This window comes from Pagrus pagrus (assembly GCF_965226575.1).
Source record: "Pagrus pagrus genome assembly, chromosome: 17".
NCBI lineage: Eukaryota > Metazoa > Chordata > Actinopteri > Spariformes > Sparidae > Pagrus > Pagrus pagrus.
This window is the reverse complement of record NC_140201.1, coordinates 8,811,788-8,831,310: the sequence shown is the minus strand read 5'-3', so window position 1 is coordinate 8,831,310 and position 19,523 is coordinate 8,811,788. Positions and strand designations below refer to the sequence as shown.

The 19,523-nt window shown below is 44.4% G+C and overlaps 1 protein-coding gene across 1 annotated transcript in view; it reads right to left on the bottom strand.

The window, feature by feature from the left end:
* Positions 1 to 19,523, bottom strand: part of ext1b (exostosin glycosyltransferase 1b) — a 121,511-nt gene that overhangs the window by 17,542 nt on the left and 84,446 nt on the right. Inside the window, exons 2-6 of the mRNA XM_084379204.1 lie at positions 16,971 to 17,064; positions 12,640 to 12,747; positions 10,957 to 11,076; positions 6,635 to 6,767; positions 3,637 to 3,755 (exon numbers count right to left, since the gene is read on the bottom strand). Of these exons, the coding sequence (XP_084235330.1) occupies positions 3,637 to 3,755; positions 6,635 to 6,767; positions 10,957 to 11,076; positions 12,640 to 12,747; positions 16,971 to 17,064 (574 nt within the window). The remainder of the gene's footprint in view (positions 1 to 3,636; positions 3,756 to 6,634; positions 6,768 to 10,956; positions 11,077 to 12,639; positions 12,748 to 16,970; positions 17,065 to 19,523) is intronic.

Genomic DNA, 19,523 nt, shown 5'->3' with positions numbered 1-19,523 from the left:
CAAAAAATACTTTTTTGTTAACGAAGTGAAAGAAAAAACAAATTTGTGACTGTAAAAACAAAATAAGAGTAATTTTTGCGAGACATTTTTTTACGTTGGGGAAACCAAGTAAAGAAAAGTGAAGAAAAAGTTTTCTACAGCAGCAAGAAATTCTACAGAATTTTGGTCTTTCAGTTGCAATTTTTTTCCTTTAGTGTTTGAAACCTAGTGAAAAAAAATCACTATTTTTTCTCTTTTTTTCTGCGTGAAAAAAAAAAAAAAAAAGTCTTTTTTGGAGAATTTTATTTTCAATGTTTGAAACCAAATTAAAAAGATCAGTAGAAACATTTGTGAAAAAGATTTTTTTAAACTTGGTTTCAAAAACAATTGAAAAAATACTTTTTTGAAAAAATACTTTTTTTGGAAAAAATACTTTTCTTGAAAATATACTTTTTTGTAAAAATACTTTTTTGATGAAATACTTTTTGGAAAAAACACTTAAAAAAATAACTTGTTTTTATTTCAAAAAAAAGTTTTTATCAGAATTTTTCCGTATATATACGTATATACACACTATCTATATAGAGTAGGTACAGTTTATTGAATCTTATAAAATTGAAGTTAATAAATTATGAAATATTGACGAACAGACAAAGGAAAAGCAGCGAAAAGCAACCGTATGTCATCTCTCTAAATGAAGGCCCAGTTAGTAATAAGTAAAGTGACAGGAACTATCAACATGTACTCAAGTAGAGTTTAGTTACTGTGATTCAGCGAACACCTGCTCTGCTGAAACGTCCTTGAACAAGTCAGTAAAATAATCCATCCTCGTTCCACTGTGCCGAGCTGTAGCTGACACTGCGCTCAGACCTAGCGGATGGAGGCGAACCACAAAAATTTCCCTGCAGGGATCAATAAAGTTTCACATTATTCTGACATTAACTACGTCACACGCAGCAGCGGTTACCCTCGGGGACTCTGCACCCTGACTGGACCTGCTGAATTATGAGCCGGGAGCCATTTGGATGTCTGCGTTAAGGTGCTGCCTTGTGACTACAGCAGCTGTGTGTTAAAAAAAAAATGACACAGCTGTTTGATGAATGGCAAAATCATCTCATCATTAAGCAAAATATAGATAAAAAAAAAACGAACGAGCATCATGAGGCCGAGAAAGTGTTTGTCATTGTAAGACAACAACAGGTATACGTTGTGGATCACTGCACACACACACACACACACACACACACGAGGCGTTAATCCACTCATACGGGGCTCTATTCCTGTTTGATTAGAAAGACAGATGGTATCTCTGCGAGCTCACCAGCCTCCGAGCTCTCAGGATGCTGACGGTGTGCATGTACGCCTGCGCGCACGTGTGTGTGTGTGTGTGTGTGGAGGAAAACGGCGAAGAAACCGTCGGCGTATGTAGCACGAGAAGAAACGCCTCGTGCACACGTTCACACACGAGCACACACGCACAGCAGGAGACCGCTGCTGTGTCAGAACGCAAGAAGCTTTCTTGTGTCCAATTTAGCCTCCTCTGTGTTCTTCCTCTCTCCCCCTTCCATTCATTTATTTATATCCCTTTCTTTCCTCATCCGCTCGTAGCCCAGCAGCAACCACCTCTTCTTTTCTTGCACGCCGAGCATGGAAGAAAACACCCCGGCTGTGTACCTGGCTCTCCGCTATGCATGCACAGCCTGACGAACACAAAAAGCACCTCCATGACAGTTAAGAAGAGGACGGAGTTTACTCATGTTTAACCTGCTGTTACGAGAAAGTGTTTGTGAGAACGATTGGTTAACAGTGTGCCGATAATCAACCTGTGATCTTTTTGGGGGATTGGCTGAAATGTGTGTGTGTGTGTGTGTGTGTGTGTGTGTGTGTGTGTGTGTGTGTGTGTAGCACACAACTGTCAACGGTTGGCATCTTGATACATCAGAATTGTCTTATGTCTACTTTTAAGTCATAGCATCATTTTAACGATCCATAATTAAAATGAACGGATGAATTTACTTCCATTATCTTTGCTGACGCTCAGCCGTCTTCACTAAAACTCAAGAAGGAGCCTGCTTATGTTTCACCACCTTGGTTCATCGGTTCGTTAAGATTTTATCAATGCTACTACTCTTATTGATACTCGTTTCAGTTCTTTATCTTTACGAAATAATTGCTTTTTACAATTTAAAAAAAATTAAAAAAATCAGTACAGGAATATCATTTAAAGGGGCACTGTGTAGTTTTGGAGAAGAAATTCAAACTTGGACTTTAATATTTACAATATGAAAGAGGTAATAATACAAACTGAGAAATATTTACCTTTTCCATAAGTGAATGAACAAGCTGTTCTCAAAGGAAAATAAGGTCCCCACAACTCTGTGTGAAGCCAGAAAGGTGGCAGGGTCCGCCAAATATAAGACAAACAGTACGAAATTGTGTTGTCCTTTAAGATCAGTTTGTTTATTCAGTCGTGAAAACAAAGAGAGTTTGTTTGTTTAGTTTGTTTAGGCATAAAAAAAACAATCAATAAAGATCTTTCTCTTCTGATTAGACTCCCAACATAGTTCACCTTTACTGTTTTAAATAATAGCAGCTACAGTAACGTTTACAACAGCAAGATCACTATAGACTCAATAACATCTCACTGGAACACAAACCTGAACTGTCAATAAAGTAATATTCCTGAAAATACTGAACACAGACATCAGTCAGGATCAGTCCTCCTCCCTCTGCCGGGGTGATTCACCGCCTGCAGGTCCCGCTGGCAGAGCGAGGAGGGGCTGGTCTGTCTCAGTCAGCGGCTGAGTTTACAGGGGATTTGCCAAATTTTAAGATACTGGGAGTTTGAAAGCTTTTTTGCACCCACCAGCAAGAAAGTGTAGGATCCAGCGTGCTTTTAGCTGATGAGAATTGAGGCTTCTTTGGACATTAAAAACAAAAGGTTTGGGGAAAACAGCATGCTTATACTAATCAAAATAGGGTAGACGTGGACTGGATGTGCTCAGAGACGCACATGGACAACCGCAGACACAAAATACACACAGGTGGGAAGTACACACATGTGCGAGCGCACGCCTACGTAAAAACATCCTCATACTTTATATTCCACGGGCCAAACAATTACACTGGCACACACAACACACAACCACGGAGCTGCACACGGAAACGCAGCCCGCCTACACAAAATACAACCTCGCTTACTCATACGCTCTGCCGGCCAAACAAACAAACGGAGACACACACCCACACACACACTCGCACACACAGACACACAAAAAAACCAGCCATTGGGGAGCAAATTCCATTTCATTTCCCGTGCTGGTAAGGAGCAAGCAGGGGAATCAATACATGCCGTCTCCAGCTGTGCTGAAGGGGGTTTCGCTGCCATGGAGACAGATGTAGCACCGCTACAAACTGCTACTCTAATTCAATCCACCAGGGTTAACACACACACACACACACACACACACACACACACACACAAACACACAAAGGGAGATGGAGGATGAGTGCTGTTGTTGCTCCGGTCGGAAAATGCGATCGCACTGCAGCCATACTCGCACAATGCGGGCGCAATTTAGGCGGAGTCACGAGGTGGAGATCAGCGGGAGATGCGGCGGCGAGGACAAACACACACACAGTGAATAATCCCTTTACCTGTGCACAGTACTGGGACTTGGCCACAGCCACCAGGAGCTTGAGTATGGGCTGAGACTGGGACACCAGTGGGGAGACGGCGTGGATGACCGCCGTGAACTTCGGGTACGGTTTAATACCTGAAACACAAGAGAAACAGACAGACGGTCACTCATTAATGCGGCGTCATGAATCTATAAACGGTGCCGGCTGGAACGCGGCGCGCCGACTGTCAGCCGTCAGTGAGGTTTGAGGCCCTTTGATGAGAATAAAAGCCGGAGGAGAACTGAAGGCTCTCATTCTCAGACACTTCAGGACTATTTTCAGTAAGAGACGCCACTTGAAACGAGTCTGTCGGCAGTTCAAAAATATAGATGATTTAATTGTCAGGGATGTACGATTTCAAGGCCCCCCGTCTTAAAATATTCAGCAACGTTAATGTGTTTTGAAAATGCCACATCTCTTGATCACTGAATATTTCATTTTAGGAAACTCTTCAGCTGTATCTGCATCGCGCCGAGCAGACGACTAAGTGCCGATGTGACTTTAAATTCACTCTGACTTGATGTAGGAATAGAGTAATCGAGGCTGAAAATGAGCAGGAAATAAGATATTGAGCAAGACGGATCATAGAGGACGTTCAACTTTTCCTAATTTAAATCTAATCTAGCCCAAACCAACAAAGCATGGCGCGGAGGAGATGGCATTACAGTCTCCTTTCCGCCACCGAGCAACTTTTATGATGAGGAATATCTGCAGTCTTAAAAACTTGGTAAACTCTCTCCTGTGAGTTGTGATGAGAAAGTTAAGAGCGTGCAGAGTTTCTAAACACCTGGGATGTAAATGTGTAACAAGCCCCGTAAGGAGACTTTCATGAAAAATTGAACTAAACCTGGAGCGGAGTTACACTGTCACGCAGCACATTTTAAGATTTTGGACGCGCGTGCTGTTTTCTGCATTCAGCACATGAATCTCTGTGGATTTTTACTTTTAATTACAGCCTGTATCAGCACATCTCATCTGCTAAATGTTTACAGCCAAACAAAAGGCTAATTTAGGACTTTTAAAACACTATTTGGCCAAAAGTATACGGACAACATTTAATATTCTGAGCGATTTGGCTCGTGACCTCTAAAACGACCCCCTGAATGAGTGTCTACTTGCGACCGATCATCACAGGCCAAATAAAACCGCTCTTTTCTTTTCTCCTATCCCGTTAATCATCCCGCAAGCCCTCAGATTTATCTCGTGACCCCTTGATAGAGACCTGGATGGGAACAATTTACCAATTTTAGACGACCGTGTGCTTCCAACTTTATAGCAACAGACCGAGGAAGTTCCCAGGACGGTTACCCCGTGCACTAGAAAACAACAGATTCTCATTCCAGCTTCATTTAGTTTCCGTGTTTTGGAAGACGGAGTCGTGACCTGAACCCCATCCAGCAGCTCGGGGGATGACACCCAGACACTAATCAACACCGATGGCCGACCTCCCTGAATGGGAGCAAACGGCTGCAGACAGGCTCCACAATCTTTTTGTATTTTCCACATACTTCTGGCCACGGTATAGATATCTTGGCAGTTATGCAGTAAGTGTAATGAAGGTTTGTTTAATGATTGTGTCTTTATCACTAAATGTTAGTTTATGTAAAAACAATAAAAATCAATGATAAGTACATGTTTTATGGGATTTTTTCAACCTAATTGCCTAAATAAATGTTGGCCATACGTTTCCACAAACCACAGATGTTCAACATTTCTTTATGTTTCTACGAGGTCCGATTTGATACTTTACTCTGTGACAAGACTCTGCTTATGTCAGGGAAAGACCATGTTTCGGCTTAAAATACCCGGTTCAGGCACCACAAACATGGCTGGGGATGTCTTGTTAAAAACCCTGGTTTTAAAATATCAGTTTTTTGTCACCACAAACACACCGGAGATGCCCCGATTCCCTTTCTCGCTACACACATGGTTGGAGATGTCCTGAAGTCAGCTTTTTGTCACCACGCACAGCTGGAAATTGTCCCTAGGTCGCCTTCAGTAAGATCCAGTGGCATCACGCTTACAAATGTTGAACCGCCAACATCTTATTCTGGTGGCTGTGCTGGATTCTCAAGTATAGATGCTGTTTCGAGCTTCTACATGAAACATTAATTCTACGAAGGCAACAGAAACAAACACCGCTCCTGCTGTGTCTGTCTGAGTGTTAACATACACGATGAGAGTGAGTGTGTATCTCGTTATTTGCTCCCAGAGAACGAGTGTCACTTGAAAACAAACTTCGCCTCTTTGATTTTACTCTTTTACCCATCAGAGACGAGCCACCGTCTCCTAAACACCCATCCCTGTTTTAATTGCTTCCTCTTTGACAAACGAATGAACTCGCCGGCGCCGTAATCCACCGTGCTCATCCATTTTAATATCAGCTCCCCGCCCGGGTGCTCGATCAACTGAATTTGGGCGTTCATACCATCACCGCCTCTGTGTGTGTGTGTGTGATTGCGGATGATGATGGAGTGAAGAAGTGAGGGATGGAGAGGGAGGTTCCCGGGTCACAAATATGTGGCGGGGGGGGGGCAACTCGGCGCTGCTGAACCATAGCCGCAGCAGTAGTAGCAATGCTGACTCGAAACCCAATGATGGACGGGCTGGTGCGTCAGCAGGACTAACACAAACATCCGTCAAAGGCCCGTTCCTCCACTCCACTCGCTGCTAGACGCAGCCGTTCGAGGAGGGCAGTAGATCAGGGCTGGAGGCCATATTTCTGCTGCTCTGACAAGGTCCAAAAAATCCACAGAAAAAAAAAAAAAGTGCTTTCTTGTCAAAGAAGTGTGATAAAATATCTGGTGCCCGAATGATCGATGCCGAAGACGTCTCAAGAGAAACTTTTCTGACCAACCTTTACGGATCAGTTCATCGCAGCGCAGGTGTGTACAGTCGAAGTGTGATTGCTGTTATGTAAGAGCCCTCGTGTACAGTTCAGCTGTGCGTGTGTGTGTGTGTGTGTGTTACTGACCCAGTGTGGCGTAGTAAAAGGGGAAGTCTCCCAGGTATCCAGAGTACTGCGGCAGGGCGAAGAGTCCCCCAGGGTGGCTGTTCCACATCAGGCTGCTCCTGGAGCCGTGCTCCAACACACGGTCCTGGATGATCTGCACCAGGAAGGAGAATTAAACACGTCAGATGAGAAAATTAACCAACAAATAACCTACTTAGAGTGTTTATTTTTATCTCTGTGGGTCCTAATTGTGTAGGTATTGTTGCTCTTCCTAAAGTATCTTCTTTTTTCTCTGTTTTTTTTGGTGGAGTTTTTCCTTTTCTTAAGAAAAGAGCTCAGGATCTTCAGCTTTAACAGTGGTAAGTTAGTGAGCCTCTTGGATGAGAGGTGAGACGTCTCCAAGAAACTGAAACAAGTCCAGTTGCCTACGATACAGCACGTCATGACCATGACCTGGACGACTGAGAACCTTCTTCAACGGCCCAATTACACACTTATCTTGTTTGGACAGTCATCACTGGATATACACAGCGCTTCACTTCCAAGTCTTTTGTTTTAGACGCATCAAAAGAAGTACTGAATACCGCACGTGGCCGACATCACAGAGAAACACTGTACATGTGAGATGATGGACACGGAGAACATTCGTTAATAAACAATCCAACAGCAAGAAGGTACGGATGCTGACAGACCGGGGGGAAACGAGTTTGATCCGACTGTAAAGGACTTCGCAGTGATTGGTGTCGCTTTGACGGCCGCGTTAACGGATCAAACCCCTCTAATTGTAATTACAGTCTCTGTGTGCTGGAGGCCGCTCTCCCATTTTGTGAGGCTTTCCTTCTCAGTTCAAGACTGCGAGTTACAACACTAAACCCACGTTTGAGTGAGGCTTCGCTCCAAACACTGGGGACTCGTAAAAATCAGAAATATTCCTGCTGATAAAGGAACAAACGTTTGCCTTTCAGATTGTGGCGGATGAAATATTAAAGGTTTGATCAATGAGCCTTGTAATCGCACCTATAAAACATTTCACACTGCGAAATGAGTTTTTCACACACAGACAAGAAAAAAAAAAAAGAGAGATAGTAATAAATGTGAATGAATACCAACACGGCTAATGTTCCAACTTCTCAATAACCTCATTTCGATTCGGGACGATATTCAGAGTATTATTCAAAACCCAGTCAGTGAATTAGAGCGGCAGAAAAAACTGATATAAAAGTGAGTCTGTGGGCGTCGGATGAAAGTTAGAAGCCGGCTGAGCTTTTCCAAATGTTTGCTTTGTATCACCTCAATAGCAGCTATCGATTGTGTCAAGAGTGAAATCGCTGCGGCACAAAGCCGAGCTGAAATAAATCCATGTTATTGTGTAATATTTCCTCTGCAGACGAACCAAAGAGGAGGTCTTGTGTTTTTTTGTTTTTTTCTCTCCTTGTAAACAGATCAGCAAGTCAAAGGCATCAGCGCCGGTCAGTCACACAGACAGAGGCCGTCGGGACGGAGCCCAGACAAAGTCATCAGCTGTATCTAAGAGCACCAGTCAGTCAGGCCTGCCTCCATCCTTCCTGCGCCCAAATAGAGCAGTCAGTCAAACGGGCCGGACGTGAGAATGGGAGCTGTTTTTCCTTGGCTTGCCCGTCGGGGCCTCTGCTGAACGGGCGGGCGAGAGAGGGAAGAGATATTGCTGCTGTGCCCTTGAGCCATGCTAAATTGCTTCAGTAAAACAGACACAGGTTTTTGCGGCCGTATTTTATGGCTTTGCTATTGAATCGGGAGGTGACGGCTGCTGGCTCCGGATATATGGGAAGAAAAAGAGTCAGCTGGCCGAGTCTGAATAGTAAAAGATGTTGATGACACACCTGGAGGGGGGTTACTGTAATGATATTGACAAAAGCAACATGGAAATCCATCAAGGGGAGGGCGGGGATGTGACGAGAGAGGTGGGGGGGAAAAAACCCAGCGTTGTATGAGTATTTTTTGACTTCTCCTACCCTCGTCCCCGAGGGCAGTCGATAACCATTTGCCTCGGCCGAGCAGATTAACTCGGAATCCTTTAAGTTCTCTATAAAAACACCGCCCCGCCACCTTAAAAACCCCGAGCACCTCACACCTTACGAGGGGCAATTTTGCTCGCATGGCTGCAGCTCCTCCCCCGTCGGCAGGCCTCAGTCGGGACATGATGGACGACTCAATCTCCCCCCAGAACAGCCACAATCAACCAATTAGAGCATGATAGATAAATCCTGCCTCTCCGGGAGCACACAGTGAGCTCGGCTTTAATAGGTGAGTTTAATAGGTGCACCGGCAGCACAGGCGCCGGCCCTATATTGACCTTGTGATTGGTCGAAACGCGTCCGCTTCCTGACAGGAAACGCGGCGTGATAGGTTTAACTCTTGTTTTCCCCACCTGCACACACACACACACACACACTCACACAGAGTTTGGAGTGGATGTGGGAAGTCAATAAAAAGTGTGTTTGTGAGGAGATTCAATCTGTCAAGATGTCGGAGTGTGTGTGTGTGTTGTGTGTTGTGTATCATCGCAGATCTGCAGTGAGGAGGAAGAAGAGGAGGAGGAGGAGGAGGAGGAGGAGGGTGGCGCAGGGGGGTCGCAGCCTCGACAGGATGAATAAACCATGTCGCTCGTTATCTCGTGGGCTGCCACGGCAACGCCATTTACATGTGTCACCCCTGCTCCTCTTCACCCTTTCTCCCACCACTCGTCGCTTTTTACAGGACAGTCAGTCAGGATTAAGCGTTTAGCCCTCGCTGTGTGCAAATGTGAACACACACACACACACACACACACACACACACACACACACTGAGTCACACTGAGACTTTCCAGAGTGTCACCTTGCTCTTTAGTGCCGAGTGACAACATGTCAGCGAGGTTGTGCCCGGGTGGTACCATGTGTATCTGCACTGACACACCTTGACACATGCAGATGTGTTTCTGACTGTGTGTGTGTGTATGTGTGTGTGTGTGTGTGATAACAAACACCAGAGATGTAGAGCTAGCTAGAGACTCCACACACTGAAGCCGTGACGCATTACTTGTGTGTTGTAGGTGCTCGTGAGATATGCGAGGCGATACCATAAGTAAGATTGTGGCGTCGACGGTAATCTCGCTCCGAGGCTTTAGCGACGCGGTGAGAGAGGAAATGAAATGCGTGATGGGATACGCCGGGGCGAGAGACGAGGCGGGAAGAGGAAGACATTTGTAACCACGGCGTGCGGCGAGCGGTAAGCCCAGGTGTTATCCCTGCATCTATAAACAACTTGTTTAAACTGAATAATGAGGGCTGGGGATTGGATGGATAAATTGTTTTTCCAGTCACAAATTTTTCTTAACCGGATCGTTGTTAACAAAAGCCCAGGCGCGCGGCGAGACGAGGTCAGAGGAAAAAGGGAGGGAGGCGTCTGAACTTAAAGTGACACTCCACCTAAATCTGTCTTCTGTGGTTTGTGGCTTTGTCCTTCGCAGAGAACAGCAGCTGTGGTCGGCACGGATCCAACCGCAGCCAGTGTTCACGGCGGGGGGACGAGCATTAATCCATCCTTTAAAACTTGTCAAAACACACAAACTTCAGAGTCAGAATCACAAGTTTACATTGCACCTGTGAGTGAACCGATCAGAACTAGCTATCCGATTGGCAAACCCACTTTATCTTTGCATGTGGCCACTTGGAACGACTATGAAAACACAGTTGGACGACACGCTGTATGATCTAGTTTATTTCGACCACAACCACATTTTGGATCTAAAAATGACTGTAGTGATGTGAGGTACACTACAGGGGCTGTTTGAGAAGTTTCTACGGACTTTAAAGACCTCACACACGTCTTTAAAAACTCCCTGAAGACTCCTCGTCCTTCCTGGAGGCGAGTGTTTGGTACTAGTTAGAAGTTAGCCGTTAGCAAAACAGTAAAGCTATCTGTCCAGGGTAGCGGCAGACCAGCCAGAGGACATCAAGAGGGAAAACCAGAAGGATGCATGCAAATTATAAAATACCATTGGAGGTATCTACAAAATAAGACGGTCAAGACTACTACATCATGTACTACCTCTACGAATACCTCTTGTAGAAAGCCTGAAAGATACACGTAACATAAAATGCTTGAGAGAAATGCTCCAACAACATGTGCGGAAATGTCCTTTTTTGCTCTCTTCAATCTTCAGTTTAGTCTCGGACCAAAGAGAGCAAAAAGAGGCCTGACAATAAAGCCGAGATTGCTGCCGTGACACCGCAGCCCTCCGAGAGATAAATCGGTGATGGAGGAGCAGGAGAGAGGAGGACGGAGAGGAGGGTTGTGTGTTTGTGTGCGTGTTGAATCCTCACCTCCAGTGTGGTCAGCACTATCTTTTCCACAGAAGAGAAGTAGGCCTCCCAGAGGAACTGAGTCTGCTGTCTGAGGGACAGGATCTTATCCTGGTGGATGGAGCGAACGGTGGTCGGGATCTGCAAACAGACAAACAGCTCTCAGTGCTGATCCGGGACAGGAAGATTAAAGCTGGTCCCAGAGGTGCACTCGGGGAAATTCCCATCTACAGAAAAAGCTTGTGAGCTGCAGGCTGGGGCAGATACTGCGGGTGTTTAGAGTCGTCCTCCAGGGTGAGTCAGAGTGGAGTCACAAGTTTTAATAAAGTCTTTGGATGCTGACCATTGAAATGACTGAATACCGAAACTTAATGAATAGACCAAACAATTTAATATCAAACGTTTTGTGTTCAAGGTTGTTACCAGGCCAGGAGACAAAAAGAATATCTCACAATAAGTTCTTCACACAGGAGTGTAAAAAATGGAAAATCACTGTTTTACTGGTAGTTTTGTGCGCGGCATTCAAGTATCTACTGGTTGTCGGGCAATGTTTTTTGTTCTTGATAAACAACAATGACAATGACAACAACAACAACAACTAGTGAGAGTTAGAGCAGCTAGTTGGTGGACTTTCGAGCCAGGCTCGCTGTTTCCTGTCTCAGTGCTAAGCTAAGCTAAGCTAAGCTAAGCTAACAGGTTGCAGTCAGTCACGTAACCTGCCAGAAGCGTATTTTTCAAATTCTTGACGTCTTCTTTGCCAGTCTCCAGTAGAGCTCTGCAGCAGTCTTGTCTTATTGCTAACTATGAGTGGGGAAGGATGCTATTTTCTAAAAGGTAGAATTTTCTTAAATGTAGCGTTTAAAGAAGACATAATTTTGAGTCTTTTCAAGGGAATGAAGCTGCCAATTTACCAAAAAATAACAGCAACAGCAAAGATTAGTCATCAAACTGTACTAGGGAGGAAAAGCTGAAAATGCTTTTTGCTGCAGCTGCAGTTTGTGTGCACTTTTGTGCTTAAGAGCTGTTTAGTTTTGCTCATTTGTGAGTTTATTTGTCTTAATAAACGGGGATAATGACGAAAGAAAAAGTCGTTTTATCCACTCTTTAGTACAAACTGTCTGTCCTAACTGAGAACTGTTTGATTGTAGAAGTACTGACTTTAATAGAATGTAAATACTTTTTACATTTAGTGAAAATCTAATATAAACTATACGTGCTGCGTGTTGTATGCATCATATTGTTAAATCCCTGAATCCACAGACAGACACACTGGTGCTGAGCTCAGATGGAGCTGCTCCGTTATAAAACTCAATGTCAAACAATATTATTACACACTTCATTCAAATTAAGATTTAATGGGCATATAATTACTTTTTCGCCCATGAAGTTCAAGCAATTCCAGCCAAATCCATTTGCTCGTTCTGTTTATCCGCGCTCTCATATAACAATGTGAGGCTTTGAGTGGCATTTTCAAGGACTCGGTATGCTGCAGGAACTCTGCTCGACTGACAGCCACTCCGCGAGAAAAACAAAACAGAACGAGATCTCGGATAATATCAGAGGAGGAGGGAGTGTGTGCGCGCTCAGGATATCGGCAGTCAGAGGAGAGGTTTGGGTTTCAGGTGAGAGGACGTGCTGCTGTCTTCTCTGTCTGGTTCAGTTTTTCAGGTGAGACACAGATGCACGTGGTCTCCGGGCCGTTACCTGCAGCAGGAGCCTCTCGTCGCCGATGACCGCGGCCGTGTTCCAGTCGATGATCTCGGAGAAAGGCAGCTCCCAGCCGTTACTCAGCATCACCGGCACACACGCAGCCTGAAACACACACACGGAGTGATCCTTTACAAACACAATCACAGCGAACGGCTAAATCATGACAGATTCGCTACGTATTGATCCTCATTATTAAAGCTGCGATACGCGGCTCTTTTCTGGACTGTGTTACAATCGATCAATCTTTGTGTTCACACCTAAAAATCCCCCATTTGGTAAAATTGGATTTTCTTTGATTTTTGAGCGTCTTCAGTATGATTTGGACTTATCATGCTTAAAATCACAAGTGAGGCTCGCAGCCAAGTAGAGGAAGGAAAAACAATGTTCTCTATAAATGGCAACTTAATCATCTTCAGACTGTTTGCTGTTTCAGACTACAAATGTCATTAAAGGGCTGAACTTTAATAACCGAGAGGGAAAAGCAGCTCCAGATGTAATTAGAATTATTAGTCCTAATTAGATGAGAAACGGTTGTCGCTGAACCTTTTCTGACTATTAACGAAAATGGAAAAATACATGTACTTAAAGCTCTACTCATGGATGTTTGGCCACTTGGGGGCAGCAGAGCAAACTGTAAACACAACATTGGTGTAGTCTGACATTATAAAGTTCATATTGTGGATGTGTTAGCAAGTTCACGTTACATTCGTATGACCCTTTCTTATGCGGAGCTGGAGTGGACGGTGGTGGTGGAGTTACAGGCGACATCTAAGCTAAGCCAGTGACCGCAGCTCGAGACTGTGTTTCAACATTTGTAAGCAACGCACCACGTTTAAAGGAGACCTCCGGTTAATTTCTGGCCGTGTTGCCGACCAAAGCAGGTATTTTAACCCTATACACAACGTTTTTTTCTAACCCTGATAAAGTTGTTTGTCTTTCTAAACATAACCAGATCATGAGATCGTGAGGGTGAACCGAAACATTAAAGATGAAGGCCAACACACAACGATCAGCTTAAAGACCGTCAGTGAGTGTCTGTGCGGCTCTAGTCGGTACGATGTGTCCGACACCGTTGTCTCTGGACAGCCCTTGTTGGCAGCTTTTTGGGCGATTGAGCATGTTGAATTGGCGGCGGAGAGAAATCCCTCTGATTGGCTTTTCAGGTCTGCAGACCAGCTTTTTGGCCGAGACACAGGTGACGCAACAGTCAGCCTTCGATGCAGCTACGTCAGTTTGTTGTGTCGGGGCCTTAAAAGGCTCAGCAGAGCTGAAGGCGACTGCAGTCTGGTAATAATTCTCTGCAAGTTCATCACTTCCACATTTACACATATGTATTTATCTCCTCTAATTCAGTCAAATACACGAATGTAACCTTAACATCCATACTGAACGCGTTGCTCGGATCGTAGTGAGGGAAATCTAAGATCAGACGCGAGCTGAACACAAAGCAGCTTCGCCATCTGATGAAAAAGAAATAAGCTCGAAAACACGATGACTGATGTGGACATGAAAAAATTAGCAGCCACTTGCTGGAGAGCAGATCAAAAAGAGTCAGTGAAAAATTAAATGTTAGGACTAAGCTGCAGATATACAAACACGCAGTGTGGATTTATACAAACCAGAAAACATTTATTCACTCTGCTGCGAAAACCACAAGAACTCAAAGATGCACAAAAGGAATTTCTTGATTACACGCTTAATAGTTCTGTTTCTGATTCTGTTTGTGTTTATTTGATTAGTAAAAAGAGGTCTGAATCATTTATGAGCCTGAAAAATCAACGGAAAAACAACCACGTTCGGTCTGCTCGGGATTGTTTTGATTTCACGGCCACTTGTCTCTTTCGCAGCTGCACCTGTTGACACATCACCATTAAAAACGGTAACTTGAGGTTGCTGGGAAAGTTAATTACTCAAAGAGAGGGAAGCGGGAGGCGCGATAAAAAGGAGCAGAAAAGAGGGAATTAGAAAAAAAATGGATCAGAACTCAGAAGAAAGTGGATAAATAGATGAATTAAAGAAAAAAAAGATGAAAAGAGGGAGGCTGAATGTGACCTTTGGCAAAGGAGTGGCAGAGGGATGGAGGGATGAGAGGAGAGGTGGAGGGAACAGCTGGTGTGTGTGTGTGTGTGTGTGTTTGTGTGTTTGTGTGTTCGTGGTGGGAGTTTGATGAAATGACGGCCCTGTCACTCCCGGGTCATAAAGGTGTCAGCTGAACCAGAGCCGGCCCTCGGGCTCTGCTGCTGTCTGCTCCGCAAACACACACACACACCTCACGCAACACCACCACACAACCCCATGCATACAGATATACACAGACACGCAAACAACCCCCAGGCACACACACACACACACACACATACATACGCAGAGCTGACCTCTATTAGGAATTGCTTTCTCATGCAAAGACCAGAGCCTGTAAATACTCTCCCTCTGTCTTCCTCGAGACGAGTCGATGAGATGGAGTGAGTCAGACGAATGGAGGAAGGAGGAGAGACGAGAGGGCACATTTTCCTCCTGAGTGAAGTGTGCCGTTATGTGTGTGTGTGTGTGTGTGTGTGTGTGTGTGTGTGTGTGTGTGTGCGCGGCAGCCGATAGTGAGATAAGCGCACTTATGTGGGTGCACTCTGTGGACGGAGGTGTGCGGTAAGGAGAGGTAAAGGACAGTGCAGTAGTAATGCGGAAAGAGTGCAGTGCAGTTATAGAAATGGATGAACGGGAGAATAAAAGAGGGAGATGTGAAGTGCGTATGGTTTCGAGTGGAGGTAAACGCAGGTACAGTATTAAGAAATGACTCTATATCTCACAGGTTATTATGGTTGAACGGGATAATGAGGCGGTACGGCACATCGTGTGTGAAGCAATTTCTACTCTTATTCCTGGCTCGGTCTGAACTTAACCTTGACGCGCTATACGTCGTTTGAAAGCACAATTATAAACCTTTTTAACGTTCCTTTACCACCGAAGCAACAACTGTTTATTTTCCAGTAAAGATGGAGGGGGGAAAAAAACACCACAATTTTGTGGCTGTGAATTTGGTTCACTGTAACTGTGACTAACAGAGCGTTCATCCACTGGAGGCTTTTTTCTAAACAGTCACTCCAAGTGAGAAAATTTCAGAGCCAGATTCAGGTCAACTTTTACAGACGGAGCAGCAGAAAGCATCCCGACTGGAAGCATCACAAACCGGGATGGTTCCTGCACGGCCCAGGACGGGAAGGCTCTACATGACTGGTACCATCTACAGAGCATCAGCGACATCGGTGGAGTGAGATGTCTGCTCAGAGGGTAGGACACTAAAACACCCACCCCCGCCACAGTCTGCTCACCCTGCTGCCATCTGACGAGAGATACAGAACAACTACTTTCCACCTCATCATCAGTTTTGACTTTACATAGTGTTTGTTTGCAGTGAGTTAAACGTGTAGGTGTCATTTTCAATTCAACTTGCCATTTAAACACCCGTTTGCAGTGGGCGTCCATGTTTTATCAGGCAAATGCACTGGAATGTTTTTAGCTTGGAAGTCGGAAATTCCGACTTGCAAAGGAACGCACCATTAGTCCTCGACTTCCCCTCTCTCTTTGTCACTTCCTGTTCCAGTCTGTGTCCCAGCTCTTCGTTGGTTTGTACCCATTTTAATTCCTGGATTAGTCCCCTGCCTGCTTCCTCTGTTCCTTTTGATACCTTCTGTTTCTTGCCTGTTGGATTTCGAATTGTTTAAGTTTGGTCTTTACACTTTGAATCAGTTCATTATTAAAGCTCCCTCTCTGTTTCTACCTGCCTGCCTTTCTGTTTCAACATGAACAGAGGCTGGCTTGCTGTTGGATGGATATCCGCTGAAATTAATCAATTGCACAGTGAACTTCTGCCGGTATGATCACTCATTCTTGCTCCTTATAAACTCCACAGAGCTGCCCGTCAGAAGAGAACGGGACTGTGGCTGCATCAAAAGGTTTGAGGATCAGAAACTATGGAAATGTTGTAATGACTGTGCTCAAAAATGAAGAATTAATATCTTTCAATCGACATGAATCCAGTGTTACAATCTGAAACACAGTTTAGAGGCAGCCAATCTCCTCAGCGTTTTGTTTATAGTCGTGACACTGCTACTTCGTAAATTAAGGTGGTAATGATTTCATGATCCTTTAATACTACTGTAGATGCAGCACCATTAAAACAAAAGCTAAGTAGGAGGCTGAGTGTGGGAAGATGCTTTTTTTGTTTTCCCTCCTTCCTGATAATATTGCTGGGAGGCATGAATTTATAGCGTACGCAGTGCTTTCTCATAATAGAGCGTGTGTGTTTACGTGCGTGCCGCCTTTCTTACCTGAAGCGCCTCGAGGAAGCGAAAGGAGCCCAGTCGTCTGCCGCGGGGCACCAAACAGAAGGTGGAGTTGTGGAGCATCTCCTTGTAGTCGTACCTGCAGAGACACAACACAACACACACGGGTGATGAGTTCACTGACACAAACAAGAACGTGATGTTCACAGCAGCAGGCTCAGAAGCATTCGTGCAATTAGAGGAACACACATATATTTATTTAATGTTATTATTTATTATGTTGTTGTAATGATCTGTAGAGCCTCACCACTACTGGACCTTTGAGGCTGATGCTGAGAGATTAAAACTGCAATGTCCTCAGTTGTGGTGAGTATATCATAGTTTTTTTAGTATATAGTATATACATAATATGGCGGTTGTCACAATATACACAAGCACACATTCACAATCCCAAACTCACTCAGAGACACAGAAACCCTGACCTCCCATTTCTGTGGCATTAGCTTTGGTTGCTTTGAAGCGTCGCTGTGTCTGTTGATCACGAGTTTAAAGGACTATTCTGGTTTAATACAGAAACGACTTGAGCCGTAGGGGCAGATAAAACAGGGGACACAAGGCGCTTTTTCAAAAATGCAATATAATGTCCGGTTGCGCTCGCAGCAACCTCTTTTACCCAAAACACACTTTTCCAGGGCGTTCGTGAAGCAGCCACGTCTCCGTGTGATCGAGGCCTTACTTCTAAGCAATTTCTTTAATAAGTAGTCGGCTGCCTTAACAATCAGTTACCGGTTAATCGTTAATAATACATGAAATGTGTTTGAAGTTCTTCCATTAGAAACCAGTTTTAACCACTGACATGATCCTGGTCTGATGCCAAATCAGATGTGCTGCATTAAAAGTTAAAGGAACAGACAAAGTCACTTGAATGATAAACTGAATAACACAAATTAATGACTTGATTTTAATTGCAGAGCTTCCATCTGTCGCATCAACTGACTCAAATTGGGGCTATAAATGGCCTTAATGTAATAATATTAGTTTGTATAGAACATATTTTTCTATTTTTATAAAAATAGAAATGTCTTGTAACTTAATTTAATACATTTTCTCATCCAGTACTTTGTATCTTATTTTGATATACTTGATAGGCAAGTATTTGCAATTCTCAACGGCAATTAATCGATTAATCTTTAACATCCCTGATCTAAACCGTCTCATCTGGAGGTCAACAACCTCCAGCTTCTCCTCCAGATGTGTTCGGGTAAGCCAGCGGTTCGTTTGCGTCCCGTCTCTGCTGCCGTTTCCTTCCTCGTGTGACTTATTTTTAGTGATGTTCGAGAGCACAATGTTGTTCCTACTGATAAAAACTACAACCGAAACTGAAATTGTTTTTAAAACATCCTGCTTTGCTTCTGTTTCTTTTTCAATAAACAGCCTCTCCATCCTAAAAACACCTCCCTCCCTACACCTCTCCTATCTCCCTCTTTCTTCCCTCTCTCCTCCTATCTCACACACCACATGCTCCTTTACTCCCCCCCTCTCCTCCACGCCCAACCTCCTCCATCCCTCTATCTCTTAAAGCAGGAGGCCGATGCTGCCTCCCTCCCTCCCTCTCTCCCTCTTTCTCCTCCTCCTGCCCCCTCATCCCTCCGTCTCTCCAGTGAGGTGTGTCTTATTGCTCTCCAAACAGGGTGATCAACCCTGCCAGGGGTAATGAGCTGAGAGTGACACCTGCTTCCACCACACAGCTGGCTCTGTGTGTGTGTGTGTGTGTGTGTGTGTGTGTGTGTGTGTGTGTGTGTGTGTGTGTGTGTGTGTGTGAAACAGGGACAGACAGAAATAGAGAGACAGTGTGTATCGGTGCATGAGTGTGTGTCTGTGTTTGTACGCTGCTTTTCTGTGTGTTTTTCACATTTTGTGTGTTTTCTAACACGAGCGATGTCACACAGATGGACAAAGGGAGATATTACAGTGTTTGTTAATCTCTTGCATACATTATTTACTTTCCACTTCTACCTCTATCTCTCACAAACATTCACACAGAGCTAATAAATGCTACCTCAAAGCTAACGTGCTAGCCAACAGTGAAAAACTAGTTGTAATTACTTCCTCTTTTTAGCAGTTTTCACTCATTTTTCAGATATAAATAGAGGTAAAAGTAGAAGTACTGATTCAACTTCTTGACTCGAGTAAAAGTAAGAAAGTACAGGCTCTGAAATATACTCAAAGCATAAAAGTATTATTTCTTGGAGCCAACAACTTCAAGGCCACGGGTGGGGGAATGTCCTGCGTCTCAGAATCTGCTCCGGCGTTGTCGGCCATGTTGTTCATTTTCATCCACGCCGCTGTCTTTGTCACTACACGCCTTTTTTTCCCATATTTGAGTCCCCTTCTCTGTTTCTGTTACGTCTCTCACATCGTTTCGTCTTGCTACGTCTGCCGTGCGTGATAAGCACTGGATAAAAATCAGTCTTGTGATGTTGGGAAGGCGGCGTGAAATGATGCAAAATAAAAAAATCTGGTAAATAACGCTTTCCCAGTTTACTGACCATATGGTGCTCAAGGATACTTCAACATGCAGCCGGGGGAGCCGGAGAA